Raw genomic sequence first — 19,756 nt, 5'->3', positions numbered from 1 at the left:
AAAAAAATACTTCAGTGTGATGACTATTTATATAGCAGTTACATTGTATTAGGTATTATAAGTAATCTAGAGATGATTTAAATTATATTGGAATATATATGCATAGGCTATAGGCAAATACACCATTTTATATCGGGGACTTGAGCATCCTTGGATTTTGCCGTCTTTGGAAGGTCTTGGAACCAATCTTACACAGATACCGGGGGATGATGACTGTACGTTTTAGCTCAGACATTTTTGGTGAATTTTTGCATGATTAATCACATGGCACGCTTTGGTTTTATATTCTTGAGGAATTGTTAACACTTAAATATGTGCATTGTATTTGTTTAGGGGCTGAAGCCCTTCATAAAGTTAACTTGTCAACTTCTTTTTGTTTCAGGTAGTTTGTTCCAACTACTTTTAGTTGATCAGTTGTGAAATTCATCTTTGTAAATTCTCATTAAGGAATGCTATAGCAGTTTCTGTAGCTTGACTTGGCATCAAATGGAAAAAATGGGAAGAGCTAAGGATGCTTTTCTCACTTTTAAAAGCTCCTTTGAAGATACAATTCTTTAAAAATTAGGTTAGACATTAATTCAGATTTCATGCTGAACATATTTATGTACACACTCCGCCACCCCCAATTCTTCTTTTTCTTCCCCCCAATAAGGCCTGTAATAATGGTGCTAATGTTAGTAGTAATGGTGGCTTATAGTTGTTTGCAGTAATTAAGTCAGCAGTAGTTTTTACACATTTTGCTTATTACTATGGCTGCTGTTTGCTGATACTACCGTAACAAAATACCACAGACTTGGTAGGTTAAACCAAATAAATTTATTTCTTACAGTGTTGGAGGCTGGAAGTCCAGGATCAAGGTGTCGGCAGGATTGGATTCTCCATTTCTTGTCACTGTGTTCTCCCATGGCCTTTTCTCTGCATGCACATTCCTGGTGTCTTTCTCTACCCTTATAGGATACCGGTCATATTGGATTAGGGCCCCCACCCATATGACCTCATTTATCTTTAATTACCTCCTTGAAGGTCTTGTTTCCAAATACAGTTACGCTGATGGTTGGAGTTTCAATTTAAGAATTAGAGGGAGGAGGATACAATTCAGTCAATAACAGCCTGTATTAACATATCCTATTTTAGGCATTGGATGGTTTCCTATTTGTGGTGAATCGAGACGGAAACATTGTATTTGTGTCAGAAAATGTCACACAATACCTGCAATATAAGCAAGAGGACCTGGTTAACACAAGTGTTTACAATATCTTACATGAAGAAGACAGAAAAGATTTTCTTAAAAATTTACCAAAATCTACAGGTAGGCGTTTAATGTGTATTTTCTAAATAGGTTAAATTTTTTTCCTTGACCATTTCTTAGAAAATTGAATGTATCTTTTAGGAAGTCAAACCATCAAATGAGGGTAGAAAGGCATGTGATTTAATAGCAAAATTTTGACATATGGTGTCAGTGAATTAAAAATTTGGTATACATTTTAAGAGGCATATAGTTACAAAATATGCAGTGAGATTTCTGTTAAAGTTGAAATTATTCATATGTTTTGTATATTGCCAGCCTGAAATGTTAGTATAGATATAACTATGGAAAACATGCATAATGAGAAAATGCAGCTTGAATTCTTGATAATGGTCATCGAATGAGTTACAGGCTTTTTAAAAAGTCATTTCAATTTGTTTTCCAAAGTTAATGGAGTTTCCTGGACAAATGAGACCCAGAGACAAAAAAGCCATACATTTAATTGCCGTATGTTGATGAAAACACCACATGATATTCTGGAAGACATAAACGCCAGTCCTGAAATGCGCCAGAGATACGAAACAATGCAGTGCTTTGCCCTGTCTCAGCCACGAGCTATGATGGAGGAAGGGGAAGGTAAGAGCTATCAGATGTTTGTGATGTTCATGAAACAAATAGTAGCCGTACTTGGAGTTTTGAAACTTCTGTTATAACTCTTCTTACTGAATTCCATGTCCTTGCTTGCCTATTGAACATACATATCCAAAAGTTAAGCATAATCCTTATCAGGGTGAATTTTTTATTATAGATTTGCAATCTTGTATGATCTGTGTGGCACGCCGCATTACTACAGGTGAAAGAGCATTTCCATCAAACCCTGAGAGCTTTATTACCCGACATGATCTTTCAGGTAAAAACTCTTTCCCTCCCTCTCTCTCTATGTGTGTATACGTACATTTTTATTTTGGACATTGTTGTAAATGTTACTATTTTTAATCTGTACTATCATAAAAATGTATACCTACTACAATGAGTGCTTTATGTGTATCATTTTTCATGTTTCTTATGCAACCCTAAAAGAATTTCACTAAAATTCTTGGCATTTTGAGTTGGGTATGTTTGGTACTTTAAATCCCCCAAATAAATTAAAAAAACAAATTTAGGGGCACCTGGTTTTCTCTCCAAATGGCATTTTGCGTCAGAATTTAGTGTTTCTTTACTCTAACTTCAAGCCTATTTGTCATAAAGAAACATGTTTAAAAAAAATTACAGGTAATTTAATGAGAATTATTGGGAGTAGTTTTTTTTTTTTTTGAGATGGAGTCTTGCTCTGTCACCCAGGCTGGAGTGCAATGGTGTGATCTTGCTTCACTGCAACCTCCACTTCTTGGGTTCAAGTAGTTTTCCTGCCACAGCCTCCCAAACAATTGGGACTACAGGCACGTGCCACCATGCCCGGCTAATTTTAGTATTTTTAGTAGGGATGGGGTTTCACCATGTTGTCCAGACTGGTCTCGAACTCTTGACCTCAAGTAATTCGCCTGCCTCTGCTCCCAAAGTGCTGGGCTTACAGTTGTGAGCCACTGTGCCTGGCTGGGAGTCATTCTTGACGTCAACCTGAGTTTCAGTCTTGGTCTGCCTTTTTTAATCATAGAAATAAAAAATTAAAGACATTGTGATTGGTAAGATGCATTAATGAAATTAAGCACTGTGGCAATATTATTTTTATTTACCTTCGGGGTTACTCTTATGGTCACCTAAGTGTAAATGAGGATGCCAAGGGTTTGTCATATATGCCCCATCTCAGAGATAAAGAAACAGAGGCTTGGTAACAGAGATTGGGTTATTGTCCAAGATCATGGCTAATAAGAAAATTTATAGCTGTGTCTGCCTGACTTAGCCTGTATTCTTTGCTTTGTGTAACACTAATTTTATAATGTGGACCTTTACCAAGTGATATAAAACTGGAGTAGGTATACATAAACATAAAACATAGCTATCGCTATTACATATGTATGGGTATGTTTGTAATATGCATATATAATATACATAATCCAGAATATTTTTAAAGAAATATTGCTATTTTTGCAGTCATTCAGCCATTTTATGCCATACTCAGTAACTTACCTTCAGGCTTTTTGAGATTAATTTTCACAATTAAAAAGAAGTAGCAAAGAATTATTTTGACAATTCAAAGTACAATCTGTTTACGCTGATGGATATTACTTTTTTTTTTTTTTTTTGAGACAGAGTCTTGCTTTGTCATGCCCAGGCTGGAGTGCAGTGGTATGATCTCGGCTCACTGCAACCTCTGCCTCCTGGGTTCAAGCGATTCTCCTGCCTCAGTCTCCCGAGCAGGTGAAATTACAGGTGCCTGTCACCATGCCCGGCTAATTTTTTCTATTTTTAGTAGAGACAGGGTTTCACCATGTTGGTCAGGCTGGTCTCGAACTCCTGACCTCAGGTAATCCGCCTGCCTCGGCCTCCCAAAGTGCTGGGATTACAGCATGAGCCACCATGCCCGGCCCTATATTACTTTATATTTGAACATTTTCTCTGTATTAACTCACCTCAGATAAACATAGTGACAGCAATTTTTATATATTATTTTATGTTTTTAGAGTGGGTCTTTCTCTGCACGTCTTATGGTTTGGCAGTGTTAATTTTCTACTTGAATAGCCATGTTTTACATTTGTTACTGAAAATACTAAATAAAACATCTGTAAGCAGTTTAGCATCTTTGAAAATTATCTCATTAGTATATAAAAGCAATACATGTTTATTACGAAAGTTAGAAATTACCAAGCATGAAAGAAAACAGGACATGATGAAGAAAAATATTACCAAGCAAGAAAGATCAAATGCTTTGTGTGATTAACATCATTTAAAACTGAGATCCTACTTACCGTAGTTACAGTTAATGCCTTCCACGGGTATCTCTTATATTATAGGAGGCTTACTGCACTCAACACAATACATGTTTTGACCTCTGGATATATTTTATCTTCTGTCCCTGATGTGTTTCATATAATAAACTTTTTATGAACATCTATTTTGTATTTGTCATGTGGCCCAGGGCTAAACTCAGGGGAGGTGGTTGAGGACAAATCTTCTCTATTTTGGGCACAAGTGTACAGGTATTTACTCTTTCCTGGAATGCATTTGTTCCTTTTCCCTGCTCTCCCCCTGCTACTAATAAGATTTTTGGTCACCATTAAAATTCTGAATTTTAAACTGATTATTGGACTGGTGGTTTATCAATATTAGTGCCTTTTAAATATCCAGTAGTTTTTGCAGAATTACTTTTCACTATGAAGCCCCATAAGTTTTCCCAAACCAAACTTGGTTTTCTTCCGTATTTTTACCTTTCTAATGAAGATGTCATAGAAAGGATAAATACATGGGCAAGCCTTTTTTTTTTTTTTGAGATGTAGTCTTGCTTTGTTGCCCAGGCTGGAGTGCAGTGGTGCGATCTTGGCTCACTGCAACCTCTGCCTCCCGGGTTCAAACTTTTCTCCTGCCTCAGCCTACCGAGTAGTTGGGACTACAGGTACGTGCCACCACACTTGGCTAATTTTTTATATTTTTAGTAGAGATGGGATTTCACCATGTTAGCCAGGATGGTCTCGAACTCCTGACATCGTGATCCGCCCACCTCGGCCTCCCAAAGTATTGGGATTACAGACGTGAGTCACCGCGCCTGGCCTGGGCAAGCCTTTTCTATGTCTTTCCTGATTTGTGTGGAATCAGTTTATTGCCCACTTCTTTCAAGCTATTTGTCTGTACCTCTTGGGTCACGACTTCCATCATCACTGGGATTTGGCATATCTGTTGGTGCTGAGCATAAGAGATTGCCTAGATCTGATTATTGCATTTCTTTGTAAAACCTACACAAAACAGACAAAACAGATAACTATTGGCAATCTTGACATCAGCAGGAGTTTCATATGAAGTCTGCCATGTTTAACCATGGAGCATATTTTGTCACAGAAAAGATTACTGAGGATGTCCAGGTCAAAAACTGTGTGACCAGTTATTATGGCTTGGATCATTCTGTCTGCATTCAAAGATACAGAAAAGGCCTAGAAGCTGATCCAAGACCAGCCATGGAAGCTGGTCACATAGTTTTTGACCTGTATATCCTCAGTAATTAGTCTGAATTTTCTAAGGACACTTTCGTCATTCTGCAGATCAGCAAGGTTCATTTCAAAAACACAGTTCTTTAGGCCATCAGATGCAGTGTTGGTTCCTTGAGCCCTTTTGACTAGTTTGTTACCAATTAAACATAGCTAGTGCTTTCACATCATACCAGTCTTTTTTAGAAAATGGATTAACCACTTTCTTCTTTGCTCCCTTTCTGCGACTTTTTGTAAGGCACTTGCTTTTGCCAGCCACCCTAGTGCTGCTTAGAGTGAAAAGGCCTAGACATTTTTTAAGGACCATCTGTTGTCATGAAACCTTCTTTAATTCCATGGTATTTTTGAGTATGTATATTTGGTGTCTTCACTGTATTTGATATTAAGCAAAAGTTGTCAGAAGCTTCCAGCATTGTAGAAATGAGTATTTGGTTAACCCTCCAAGTTTAGGTATTAAGTGTACAAAAATGCGATCATCTCTCAGATGCAAAGAATTGTCCCTGCTGGCTCCTTAAGCAGGTGTTTTCTCTTGCTTCATAGTTGTAGGGACAGAATCTGTTTGGACAAACAACTGTCCTCATAGGTGTTATTTTTTTCCTTTACACGAAAATGAACTTAAGGTTATCTGGACATGTTATAGTCACTACATTCAGAAAGTAAAAGGAGTTTGTGTGATATACTCATAAATTCTGTACAGCATTTGGGAAAGCACTGTTTTTCTATACTCCCACATCACTTCTGACCCCAGATGTATTTTTTTCTCCACTAAACCAGTGCTCTGTCTGACATAAGCTGGGTGCCCTACAGTTTTAGTTTGGACAATTTCTACCTGGGTTTAGCATTAGATCTTATAAGTTTAAGGGTTCAGTCCCACAAGACTGCCTGTACTTCACTTCAGATGCCAGTTGCAAGTCCTGGCCTTCCGTGCTTCTGACTGACTGGCTATAAATTGGGCCTCTGATCCTCTCCTTAGGTTTGATGATTTGCTAGAATGGCTCAAGAAATCCGGAAATGCTTTACTCAGGTTTACTGGTTTCTTATGAAGGATACAACTCAGGAATAGCTCAATGGGAGAAATATATAGGACAAGGTATTAGGGGGTGGGGATGAGGTTTGGAGGTTCCGTGCCCTTTCTGGGCTTATAGCCTTCCCAGCACCTTAATGTGTTCATCCTTTGGAAGCTCATCAGATCTCTTGTTCAAGAGTTTTTTTTTTTTTTTTTTTAAATTGGAGACGGAGTCTTGCTCTGTCGCCTAGGCTACAGTACAGTGGCACTTTCTTGGCTCACTGTAACCTCTGCCTCCCAGGTTCAAGCCATTCTCCTGCCTCAGCCTCCCAAGTAGCTGGGATTACAGGCACGTACCACCACGCCCAGCTAAGTTATGTATTCTTAGTAAAGACGGGGTTTTACCATCTTGACCAGGCTGGTCTCGAACTCTTGACCTTGTGATCTGCCTGTCTCAGCCTCCCAAAGTGCTGGGATTACAGACGTGAGCCACTGTTCCTGGCCCAAGAGTTTTTTTTTTTTTTTTTTTTTGAGACAGAGTCTCATTCTGTCACCAGGCTGGAGTGCAGTGGCGTGATCTCGGCTCACTGCAACCTCCGCCTCCCAGGTTCAAGCGATTCTCCTGCCTCACCCTCCCTAGTAGCTGGGACTACAGGCACGCGCCACCACGGCCAGCTAATTTTTGTATTTTTAATAGAGACGGGGTTTCACCATGTTGGCCAGGATGGTCTCAATATTTTGACCTCGTGATCCACCTGCCTTGGCCTCCCAAAGTGCTGGGATTACACGTGTGCGGCACCGTGCTCGGCCAAGAGTTTTTTTTATAGAATTTAATCACCAGGCTCTCCTTCCTCCCTCATCCACCATTCCTGGAGGTTAGTAGGTGGAACTACTAACAGAAAGTTCCAATCCTTTAATTACTTGGTTTTTCTGATACCAGCTCCATCCCGAGGTGATCTAGAGACCCCAACCTAAGTCACCTCATTAGCATAAATTGAGGTGTGTTCCGAAGGGGCTCTTTATGAATAACTTGAAAATACTTTTATTACTCAGGAAATTCTGAGGATTTTAGATAGGAGCTCTGTGCTAGAAGTCTGACAAAGGCCAAATGTATTATTATACTCCTTAGCAGAACTTGTAGGGAGAATCCTGTGGTGCTATGTCTTAAGGAGAAAAGCTCTGGATGTAGTAGAAATTTGGATCAGAGAAGGTGGAGCAAAGATTTAATATCTTTTATTTTATTCTCCAGTGCTAAGCCATGTGTAGGCAGCCGGTAAATACTTGTGGGCTGGATATAACTCTTTTTTTCCTTTTTCTGTTTAATAGGAAAGGTTGTCAATATAGATACAAATTCACTAAGATCCTCCATGAGGCCTGGCTTTGAAGATATAATCCGAAGGTGTATTCAGAGATTTTTTAGTCTAAATGATGGGCAGTCATGGTCCCAGAAACGTCACTATCAAGAAGGTAAAGAATTTGGGGTTCTTTTTTATCATTTTATTCTTTAGAGACAGGGCCTTGCTATCTTGCCCAGGCTGGACTCAAACTGCTGGGTTTAAGTGATCCTTCTGCCTCAGCTTCTGAGTAGCCGAGACTGCAGGTGCACACCACCATACCTGGTTTTGGGGTTGATTCTTGATCTTGTTTGTCATTATGTTTGGTATACACATGGCTGTAGTTGCTGCTGTTTTGTTGGTGAGGGGTAGAAAAATGATTCCTGAGTGTTCTTATTTCACCCTGTTGATAATTTTGGTGCAGATCCAGTCTTTCCTTGGATTTTTAGAAATGTTTTACTTGAAGTATATTTCCTCCCTATCCCCTCCTATATATATTTGTTTTGCTGACTGTAGTTACCAGTGATGGGATATTTTCCCCAACAGCTTATCTTAATGGCCATGCAGAAACCCCAGTATATCGATTCTCGTTGGCTGATGGAACTATAGTGACTGCACAGACAAAAAGCAAACTCTTCCGAAATCCTGTAACAAATGATCGACATGGCTTTGTCTCAACCCACTTTCTTCAGAGGTAATGATAGATTACTGTGTATTGTAATATGAAATGCAGCAGTGTTCTCAAAATGCTTTATTATTAAAGTAAAAAAGGAAGGGACAAAATGAGACAAAACTTAGGAAGGTTATTGGGTTTGATGAAATGAGTTTAGATTCCTGGATTATGATTTGTTTACGGTTGTATTTTTATGTGAAAGTGATTATTTATTAAGTACTTTACAGGAAAGCTAGGGGATGGGAAGGCTAATGGGTGGATAAAAGAGCATATAAAATCTGATTACATGTCTTGCCATTCATTTCTGATGATGTGTTTTGCTTTGGGGACTGCATTTAAAATTTGAGGCTACATTTTAAGAATAAAGGTAGTTACTGTCAGTGTTGGTAGTGGCAAATAAGAAATGCATGAAGGGGAGGATATTCACCTATTAATTATCTTGAATAATTTGCAGGTACCTCCAGGTGAAGCCCTAGATAATGTGGCAACTAATAAAGCCCACCTGAAACTCCAGTTAACATAGCTGTTGGTCTTTCATAATACTACAGTGGTCTTAGTCATATAGATTCTGTGGCTTACTGAAAAATATGTTGTTAGGTAAATAATTGATCGATACGTAGACTGGAATTGTCACTAGGTATTGGAATGTTGCCTAAAAAGTTAAGTTCCTGGGTAGTTAATTCATCCATTTTTTTAAATTCCCTCTCCCTGCCTTCCTTTCTTTTTTTTTTTTTTTTTTTTTTTTTTTATTAAACAGAGACAGGGTCTTGATCTGTCGCCCAGGCTGGAGTGCAGTAGTGCCATCACAGCTCACTGCAACCTCGAACTCCTGGGCTCAGGCGATCCTCCCACTACAGCCTCTTGAGTAGCTAGGACTACAGATGTGTGTCACTATGCCTGGCCAATTTTTAAATTTTTAGTAGAGACATGATCTTGCTGTGTTGCCCAGGCTGGTTTCAAACTCCTGAGCTCAAGTGATCCTCCTGCCTCAACTTCCCAAAATGCTGGGAATATAGGTGTGAGCCACTGTAGCTGGCCGGTGTTTAAAAATTTTATTTTATTTTAAATCTGATGAAAGGCTTTTATGCATGCTTATAATTTTTTAGTAAAAGTTTGATGTTTGTTTTGCAGAGAACAGAATGGATATAGACCAAACCCAAATCCTGTTGGACAAGGGATTAGACCACCTATGGCTGGATGCAACAGTTCAGTAGGCAGCATGAGTATGTCGCCAAACCAAGGCTTACAGATGCCGAGCAGCAGGGCCTATGGCTTGGCAGACCCTAGCACCACAGGGCAGATGAGTGGAGCTAGGTATGGGGGTTCCAGTAACATAGCCTCATTGACCCCTGGGCCAGGCATGCAATCACCATCTTCCTACCAGAACAACAACTATGGGCTCAGCATGAGTAGCCCCCCACATGGAAGTCCTGGTCTTGCCCCAAACCAGCAGAATATCATGATTTCTCCTCGTAATCGTGGGAGTCCAAAGATAGCCTCACATCAGTTTTCTCCTGTTGCAGGTATTTATGTTGACATTTCCTTTGTTTTTTTTTCTTTTTAAGTAATTCTTCTTTCCATACTACTGTAATTCTTGTAAAGTTAATCTCTTTTATAATATAAACTTTGAGTAATTAAGTTGTATTTTGTTACAGTGACTGGTAGTCTAATTATTTTCCTAAATTTTTTTCAAATTCAGGTGTGCACTCTCCCATGGGATCTTCTGGCAATAGTGGGAACCACAGCTTTTCCAGCAGCTCTCTCAGTGCCCTGCAAGCCATCAGTGAGGGTGTAGGGACTTCTCTTTTATCTACTCTGTCATCACCAGGCCCCAAATTGGATAACTCTCCCAATATGAATATAACCCAACCAAGTAAAGTAAGCAGTCAGGATTCCAAGAGTCCGCTGGGCTTTTATTGCGACCAAAATCCAGTGGAGAGTTCAATGTGTCAGTCAAATAGCAGAGATCACCTCAGTGACAAAGAAAGTAAGGAGAGCAGTGTTGAGGGGTCAGAGAATCAAAGGGGTCCTTTGGAAAGCAAAGGTCACAAAAAATTACTGCAGTTACTTACCTGTTCTTCTGATGACCGGGGTCATTCCTCCTTGACCAACTCCCCGCTAGATTCAAGTTGTAAAGAATCTTCTGTTAGTGTCACCAGCCCCTCTGGAGTCTCCTCCTCTACATCTGGAGGAGTATCCTCTACATCCAATATGCATGGGTCACTGTTACAAGAGAAGCACCGGATTTTGCACAAGTTGCTGCAGAATGGGAATTCACCAGCTGAAGTAGCCAAGATTACTGCAGAAGCCACTGGGAAAGACACTAGCAGTATAACTTCTTGTGGGGACGGAAATGTTGTCAAGCAGGAGCAGCTAAGTCCTAAGAAGAAGGAGAATAATGCACTTCTTAGATACCTGCTGGACAGGGATGATCCTAGTGATGCACTCTCTAAAGAACTACAGCCCCAAGTGGAAGGAGTGGATAATAAAATAAGTCAGTGCACCAGCTCCACCATTCCTAGCTCAAGTCAAGAGAAAGACCCTAAAATTAAGACAGAGACAAGTGAAGAGGTAATTTGTTTTCTGTATATTTCAGCTCATATTTCATCATTTTTCTGTTAGAAATTTAATGTAATATACAAATTCTTCGATTTTTGGTTTATTTAAAGAAAGTTAAATCTTTAGCTGCCATTTCTTTATAATTATTTTGGGTGTCAGTAAAATTATGATGTAATTTAGAAATAACAGATGTGTATGTTTTAAGATGCGAATATAACTCTTTAGTAGCCACTATGAAATTTTGTCATGGAGGTGTTTATTGCTGGAATGGGCAGATTGGGTCATTAAGAGAATGGTAGAAGTAATCAGGAAAAAAAAACCAAACTTGTATTAAGCAGCATAATTTTGATTTTAAGGTAAAATCAAGTTTCATGTACAAGATGACATTCTGTATAAGCATTTCCCAAACTTACAGGATATATTAACATGCACTTGAGCAAATGAAAGGCTTAAAGTTAGAATGTGGGCTTAACCTAGTGTTCACCAAATTCATTGACCAAAGTCCTTGTTAGAGCATGCCTATGAACATCTCAGCTTGCCCCTTTTATTATTAATCACACTTATTTTCAGAAGGTATATGTAGATGCAGATATCTGTTAGCTAATTATCAATGCATTGATAGTGACTAATGTTACCTGCAAAATATTCTACAGTTTGAGAATTAAATGTCTTGTGTAAATTTAAAAAATGCCCCTTTGAAAGGACCAAATAGAGTGATTTAATCTCACAGGAGGAAGATTAGAGATGGGGGTCATAATAAACTGACCTTTAAGGTGGGCATTATCATTGTAGGTAATTTTTGTATTTTACTTGCTTCTATTTCATATATCATTTTTTCTGATGGGTATGTTTATACCTGTGTGTCTAGTAATGTACACAGGTTAATTTTTAAAACTTTATTTTCAGGGATCTGGAGACTTGGATAATCTAGATGCTATTCTTGGTGATCTGACTAGTTCTGACTTTTACAATAATTCCATATCCTCAAATGGTAGTCATCTGGGGACTAAGCAACAGGTGTTTCAAGGAACTAATTCTGTGGGTAAGAATGAACTAGGTTTTGTTTTTGCCACCTTTGAAACTTTTCTGCGTATCTGTAAACACTCTTACACTAAGACCAGGTTATAAATAGCACTTATAACTTCAGCACTTACAACTTATAACTTATAACTTATAACTGTATTCTGCCTCTGTTTTCTGTACTAATTTATATTGTATGTGCTTTACAAAGCTTTTTGGACATTTTCCTGTTTTTTTAAAATTACTTTAAAATAAATTTCCCACTTCTAACTAATATGCCAGTAATCATGGCACTTACAGAAAAATGTTCATCTTTGATTATTCCAGGTGAGTAGTGTAGGTACTAGGGCATACATTTTTCTTAGCCATAGAGAATTGGATTAAAAAGCAACTCAAACTCTACATTAAAACTTGTCCCTTGGTGTTTTAACAGAATCTTGTCACTTAATTAAGATAGTTTTCTTCTTTGGTGTTTGCTGGTTCTTATCTAGCCCCTCTCCTGTTGCTGTGTGTTTACTTCATCTATTTAACAAAGGTAGGTCGGGCGTGGTGGCTCACACCTGTGGTCCCAGCTACTTGGGAGGCTAAGGTATGAGAATCGCTTCAACCTGGGAGGCGGAGGTTGCAGTGAGCCAAGATCTCACCACTGCACTCCAGCCTGAGCGACAGAGTGATACTCTGTCACAAACAAAGAAAGATACATTGTGTGTATCAATTGAAAAGGCGGCACTCACAATCATTCAGAATGGTCATTATTCATTTTCAGTAGCATTATTTCCTAAACTAGAATGGATAGATCAGTTAGAGTGGGGGGAAAAAAAGAAGGTTAGAAGGGAATTTTACATTTTATTTCTTTTTGATCAGAAGGCAACTTATCTGGTTAAGTTGATTGTAAAATTATAAACAGTATACTTAAGTACAAATATGCAAGAACCTTTAGGAGCCTGGAACATTTGTGAATTTTTTAATATTAAGTGAAGCAGAATATCAGTGACCATATCAGGCTACAGAAGAGTTCTCAGTACTTCAGCTGACCTGGAGAATTGTTGTTTCTAATTTATTTGGAATATGAGACCTTTTTTTGGTGGTGGGGGGAGGGCGGTAGTGGTTGGGTGAGGGCTGGTACTTATTTTGTAAAAGGAGGACAGTGTTTGTTTTTGTAAGAAAGATATTCTTGGGTGGGGCGTGGTGGTATTTGTGTTTTGTACTTGATTATTTATGTATTAAATCACCAATAAATATTTTTGTATTGTGTTTTCAACAGGTTTGAAAAGTCCACAGTCTGTGCAGTCTATTCGTCCTCCATATAACCGAGCAGTGTCTCTGGATAGTCCTGTTTCTGTTGGCTCAAGTCCTCCAGTGAAAAATATCAGTGCTTTCCCCATGTTACCAAAGCAACCCATGTTGGGTGGGAATCCAAGAATGATGGATAGTCAGGAAAATTATGGCTCAAGTATGGGTATGTTATTTCTAATTAGAATTATGATTAATCTATTTTGGGAAAAGCATATTTAAAATACTTTAAGCCATCTGAATAATTGGGAGTAAATAATAACTTTTTGAATAACGTTAGTATGTTTCTTCCATGAGTATCCTTCATTTATTTTATGTCTTGGTTATGTAAACTCTTAAAGAGTCTTTTGGTCTATGACATTTTCCAACCTATTGAATACATGAGAATAGTGGCCTATGTCTCCACAGTTGGCCAGCCCTTTTCTTACCATGACAAAGTACTGTTTTGTAAAGGCTGATGTTGTGTATAATGGCTGTACTCATATGGTATAAGAAGGATTTCATTATAATATGGAAAAGACCTAAGTATGGCTACCTGTTTTAGGTGGACCAAACAGAAATGTGACTGTGACTCAGACTTCTTCCTCAGGAGACTGGGGCTTACCAAACTCAAAGGCCAGCAGAATGGAACCTATGAATTCAAACTCCATGGGAAGACCAGGAGGAGATTATAATACTTCTTTACCCAGACCTGCAGTGGGTGGCTCTATGCCCACGTTGCCTCTTCGGTCTAATAGCATACCAGGTGCAAGACCAGTATTGCAGCCGCAGCAACAGCAACAGATGCTTCAAATGAGTAAGTGTCCCCCCTCCTCCCTTCATGAAGAAAGAAAGTTAGATGTTTCAGGATAATTTTTGCTCTTATTTGATAATTTGTGCTTTCTTTTTGCTCCCCCAGGGCCTGGTGAACTCCCCATGGGAATGGGGGCTAATCCCTATGGCCAAGCAGCAGCATCCAACCAACTGGGTTCCTGGCCCGATGGCATGTTGTCAATAGAACAAGTTCCTCATGGCACTCAAAATAGGTGGGGCGTTATTTTGTGACTCTGTAGAAAATCTCAGCATTGGGTAGTTTAGAAAAGAGTTGGAGCACAGGAGCAAACGTGAGAGAGAATGAGAATTCCTTGTAATTGAGGTACTTGGTTGCCAGCTGGGCATTTCTCATGTAACTGTGTGTAAAAATGAGGCTGAGGCAGTAAGCAGTGCATGTGGCATTCACAGGAGAGGGAGGAGATACAACCATGTTGTCCAGCCATTAGGGCCATTCAGTGGCCAAACATCTGAGAGCCTCTCTGTGAGATGATTCTCTCTCTAGTCCCATGAGGAGGGGAAAAAAGATAAGTATGTGTTTCTGGTGGTTTTATATTCTTCAGAGGGTTAGCCTCAGTTTTCCAGAAAATTATACTTTTTTTTTTAAACCTTTTTTTCTCCCCAACCACCTGCTGCCTGTTGAGAAAATTATTTTAAGGATTGGCTAATTGTTTTCTAAAATTATTTTAAACATTTCAGTGAATGACAGTGAAAGAACTATATAGCATCTTTAAAATTTTTCATAAAATAAAGATTGTAGGCCGGGTGCAGTGGCTCACACCTGTAACCCCAGCGCTTTAGGAGGCCAAGGCAGGCGGATCACAAGGTCAGGAGATCGAGACTATCGTGGCTAACATGGTGAACCCTCGTTCCTACTAAAAATACAAAAAATTAGCCGGGCGTGGTGGCGGGTGCCTGTAATTCCAGCTACTCGGGGAGCTGAGATCATGCCACTGCACTCCAGCCTGGCAGACAGAGCAAGACTCTGTCTCAAAAAAAAAAAAAATTGTAGATTGTATTTCATTTTTATTTTTCATTGATATTTTATTTTTATTTAACTTAGTAACTTATTTACTAAGTGGCATGCAAGAGGCCACTGTCAATGTCAGCTCTAACGGGAATTCTACAGTAAGTTAAGCAAGGAAACTAAAATGAAGTGATCTATTGAGCAGACAGTGATGTAACTATATGAATTTATTTGAATGCTTCTCTAGTCAGTAGAGAGCAAATAGTTTCAAGTTAACAGAACTTTTCTGAGGCAGGATAAATGTTTAACTTCATGCCCCTGTATGTGTTGGAGAACTGAGGCAACTTGCTGTGGGTATGTGGGGTTTGTGTTACACTTGCCAATATGAGCTCTGGGCCAAGTGTGACAAAGTGATTTTGGCATTTCTGCAGACTCACGTCAGTGATAGCTCAACATTTCTATCCTTTCTTTTACTCTTTTGATTTTGCTAATTTTCAAGTATTATAATTACTACCTCCTCCTTCATTGTTTTCGTGAGGAGTATCTTGTCCCATCCTTCCCTACCCTTCCCTGGCCCCCATTTCTGCTATATCCCAGATGCCTAGGGTTTGGCAATTACATTTTGGTGGTGGGATTGGGGGTTTAAGCTATATATGGTGGTCTAAAGTGGCCTGGTGCAATTTTTAAATTGTGGGCCTTAAATTTAAATTGATGCCATTCACTCTTTTTTACCACTTGGTTTATTATTTGTGTTTGTAGTATTTGAGTTACTGTTCATTAAAAATATTATGCATGGTTGCTGTGATCTGTTACTCTTAGAAACAAAAAAGCACCATTGAAATTGATTGCAAGACTTTTTCTAGGCCCCTTCTTAGGAATTCCCTGGATGATCTTGTCGGGCCACCTTCCAACCTGGAAGGCCAGAGTGATGAAAGAGCATTATTGGACCAGCTGCACACTCTTCTCAGCAACACAGATGCCACAGGCCTGGAAGAAATTGACAGAGCTTTGGGAATCCCTGAACTTGTCAATCAGGTAGGTTGCATTAACATGGAAGTAGGAGAGTGTGTATTTGTGTGTGTGTGCGTGCATGCGTGTGTGTGTACAAATTCATGAAGCCACAAACAAGAATACCTGTGTGTGTCTTTCCTAGTACTTGTGTTGTATTACTACATTCGTGGATACCAGCATTAAATTTGGAAAATATACTTTTTTGGTCTCAATTCGTATGTTAAAATGGAAAATATACTTATGATTGTGATATTACTTTCAACACCCCACTATTTTTGGCAGTTGTAGAAATGATTTAGTGAAACTACTAAAGTGTGACCTTTTATTCATGTTAAAAGTTCTCATTTTTATAACTATCTTTCTCTACTACTTAGCCAAGCCATGTGTATTCTGATGAGGCAAGCTTTTTTTTTTGTTGTTTAAACAATACTTGTTTACAATGGCCAATCTGAACATCCTAACATCATCATTTCCTGTTCCTGTTTACATACCCAGCCTTATGAAAACATGCTATTCACAAATCTGTATTTCTGAAAGACACATTCTGTAGTGACTGTTTTTTCTTTTTTGAGTCGGAGTCTCGCTCTGTCACCCAGGCTGGAGTACAGTGGCGCAATTTCGGCTCACTGCAACCTCCACCTCCAGGGTTCAAGTGATTCTCCTGCCTCAGCCTCGCGAGTAGCTGCGATTACAGGCACCCGCCACCATGCCCGGGTAATTTCTTTTGTATTTTTAGTAAAGATGGGGTTTTGCCATGTTGGCCAGGCTGGTCTCAAACTCCTGACCTCAAGTGATCCACCTGCCTTGGCCTCCCAAAATGCTGGGATTACAGGTGTGAGCCACCGTGCCCGGCCATGACTGTTTTTATTTAAAGGCTACGGAGGGGCCACTCTATAGGTTTGTGCATTCAACAGTAAGCAGGAAAGATCATCAGGGGCTATCAGTCGTTGTTGGGGAAATAGATATGTACATATGGAAGTACATTGCCATGCGGCAAATGCTGTCACAGTGCAGATGGGAAATGCTGAGCAGTTCTTGTGTACACCTTCGGGGATACCAGTGACATAGAACCTGGATTTTTTTTTGCACCTTCTTTAGAGCATTTGACTTCTGTTGCTTTCATAGATGTTCTTCACTGTTCTTTTATGCGTTGTGTTTAAGGGACAGGCATTAGAACCCAAACAGGATGCTTTCCAAGGCCAAGAAGCAGCAGTAATGATGGATCAGAAGGCAGGATTATATGGACAGACGTACCCAGCACAGGGGCCTCCAATGCAAGGAGGCTTTCATCTTCAGGGACAATCACCATCTTTTAACTCTATGATGAATCAGATGAACCAGCAAGGCAATTTTCCTCTCCAAGGAATGCACCCGCGAGCCAACATCATGAGACCCCGGACAAACACCCCCAAGCAACTTAGAATGCAGCTTCAGCAGAGGCTGCAGGGCCAGCAGGTAACCGGTCATGTGTTCTTCCCTCTGGCTTCTCCTTCTGTTGTTTTCAGACTGTGTTTCTCAGTGTTCTTACTACTGGTGCACTCTATCCCTGTCAACTAAAGAAATTATTTTTGTTTTACTTCTGTGTAAGGTTTTGTTTGTACAAATGGCTCCTTGTTAAGGAGTAGTTGTGTTGGAATTCGATACTATGAGAATATTCCATTTTACAAATTAAAAAGTAAAAAGTCAGGAAGGATTGCTCTTGGGGAAGAAAAATGTTACTTGATGACTTTGTAGTCTTAAAGATAGGTAAGTGTTTTTTTGAAAAAAAATCCTTACTACTAATAACCAAATACTTAAACCATCTTGATTTCAGCATTTTAAATGGAACCTCTTCTTTCTAGAGCTGTCTTTTAATATTCTAAAATATGACTTCTTACCTTATTGTTTTCTTAGTCCCCAAGAAATGTTTTAAAATGTAATTGTTTTTATAAATTGTTTATGTCTTGAGCATACTGAGTTATTAAATGTGGTGGAACCAAATCATATAAGTAGATGAATGCCTGAGTTTTTTTTTTTTTTTTTGAGGTAGAGTCTTGCTCTGTCGCCCAGGCTGAAGTGCAAGTGGCATGATCTTGGCTCACTGCAACCTCCACCTTCTGGGTTCAGGTGATTCTTGTGCCTCAGCCTCCTGAGTAGCTGGGGAGCCACCCAAATCTGGCTAGTTTTTGTGTTTTTAGTAGAGACAGGGTTTCACCATGTTGACCAGGCCCATCTCCTGACCTCGGGTGATCCTCCTGCCTTGGCCTCCCAAAGTGCTGGGATTACATGCGTGAGCCACCGTGTACGGCCGAATGCCTGAGTTTGGAATCCAAAGAGCCAGAGACTCTCCATTGCATAAGTACTCTTAAAAGTCAGTTTAGGTACTCAGAAAAGCTGTGTTAGTGCATTCATTTTACTTTCTGCCATTTCTTTTCACTAAAAGTCATTTAGGGAAAGCTAATGGAGTTTATTCAGAATTCCTCTGATGAACTTAAAGGTATTTCCCCATGTGCCCGAATAATCCCAGAGAAAGCCTGACTTTATAAATCTTTTGAGTTTCTGCTGTGTGTGTATATATATAATTTATTTATGTATTATTATTTTTTCTGATACAGCGTTTCAGGGTGGAACGCAGTGGTGCAGTCACAGCTCACTGCAGCCTCGACCTCTCAGGCTCAGGTGATCCTTCCACCTCAGCCTCCCAGGTAGCTGGGACTACAGGAGTGTGCCACCACTCTTGGCTAATTTTTTGTAGAGATGGGGTTTCTCCATGTTGCCCAGGCTGATCTCAGACTCTTGGGCTCAAGTGATCTGCCCACCTCAGCCTCTCAAAGTGCTGGGATTACAGGTGTGGAGATATTCTTTAAGCTACAAAATTGCACTTTACCTTTTTTTCCCAATGCCAAACAGTAGCCCATCATATGCTAGCCTAAGACTTTTCAACATTGACCTTTTTGCAGTGTGAAAGTACTAGTTTAGATGTGACTTAGCCAGGTTATTGTGTTTGGAGATATCATTACCTTATTGGCTGGTGCTGAGGGTCTGGAAAGCTGTGTTGGCAGACTGACATGTTCTCCTTGCATTCTAACCAACTTGTCTCACCTTAGTTTTTGAATCAGAGCAGACAGGCACTTGAATTGAAAATGGAAAACCCTACTGCTGGTGGTGCTGCGGTGATGAGGCCTATGATGCAGCCCCAGGTGAGGATGATGAGCCTCTCCACATGCATTGCTCTGTGCTCAGGACAGGGCTTGGCCTGTGGTTGACTCTTAGTAAATGTTTGTTAAACAAATGAAGGTAATTCTGAATTTCTTGTGTAAGACAGCAGTCGTATTAAAGACTTTCAACTCTTCCATTCTTCTCTCTGGCTGGTGAGTGGGAGGAATCAGAGGAGGGAGAGGTTTCTTCATTAAAACCATAGATTAGGCCGGGCTCGGTGGCTCAAACCTGTAATTCCAGCACTTTGGGAGGCCCAGACGGGCGGATCACGAGGTCAGGAGATCGAGACCATCCTGGCTAACACGGTGAAACCCCGTCTGTACTAAAAAAATACAAAAAACTAGCCAGGCGAGGTGGCGGGCGCCTGTAGTCCCAGCTACTCAGGAGGCTGAGGCAGGAGAATGGCGTAAACCCAGGAGGCGGAGCTTGCAGTGAGCTGAGATCCGGCCACTGCACTCCAGCCTGGGCGACAGAGCAAGACTCCGTCTCAAAAAAAAAAACAA

At 39.8% G+C, this 19,756-nt stretch overlaps 1 protein-coding gene across 1 annotated transcript in view; it reads left to right on the top strand.

Annotated features, from left to right (window-relative positions):
* Positions 1–19,756, top strand: part of NCOA3 (nuclear receptor coactivator 3) — a 188,184-nt gene that overhangs the window by 157,661 nt on the left and 10,767 nt on the right. The window contains 14 exon segments of the mRNA XM_011983737.1: positions 1,061–1,309; positions 1,694–1,882; positions 2,055–2,156; positions 7,715–7,855; positions 8,269–8,416; positions 9,527–9,918; positions 10,095–10,966; positions 11,861–11,996; positions 13,239–13,433; positions 13,812–14,063; positions 14,166–14,292; positions 15,908–16,079; positions 17,217–17,510; positions 19,142–19,234. Coding sequence (XP_011839127.1) covers positions 1,061–1,309; positions 1,694–1,882; positions 2,055–2,156; positions 7,715–7,855; positions 8,269–8,416; positions 9,527–9,918; positions 10,095–10,966; positions 11,861–11,996; positions 13,239–13,433; positions 13,812–14,063; positions 14,166–14,292; positions 15,908–16,079; positions 17,217–17,510; positions 19,142–19,234 — 3,362 coding nt within the window.

Source organism: Mandrillus leucophaeus, unplaced genomic scaffold (assembly GCF_000951045.1).
Source record: "Mandrillus leucophaeus isolate KB7577 unplaced genomic scaffold, Mleu.le_1.0 Scaffold255, whole genome shotgun sequence".
NCBI lineage: Eukaryota > Metazoa > Chordata > Mammalia > Primates > Cercopithecidae > Mandrillus > Mandrillus leucophaeus.
This window is presented reverse-complemented; position numbering and strand designations above follow the sequence as displayed.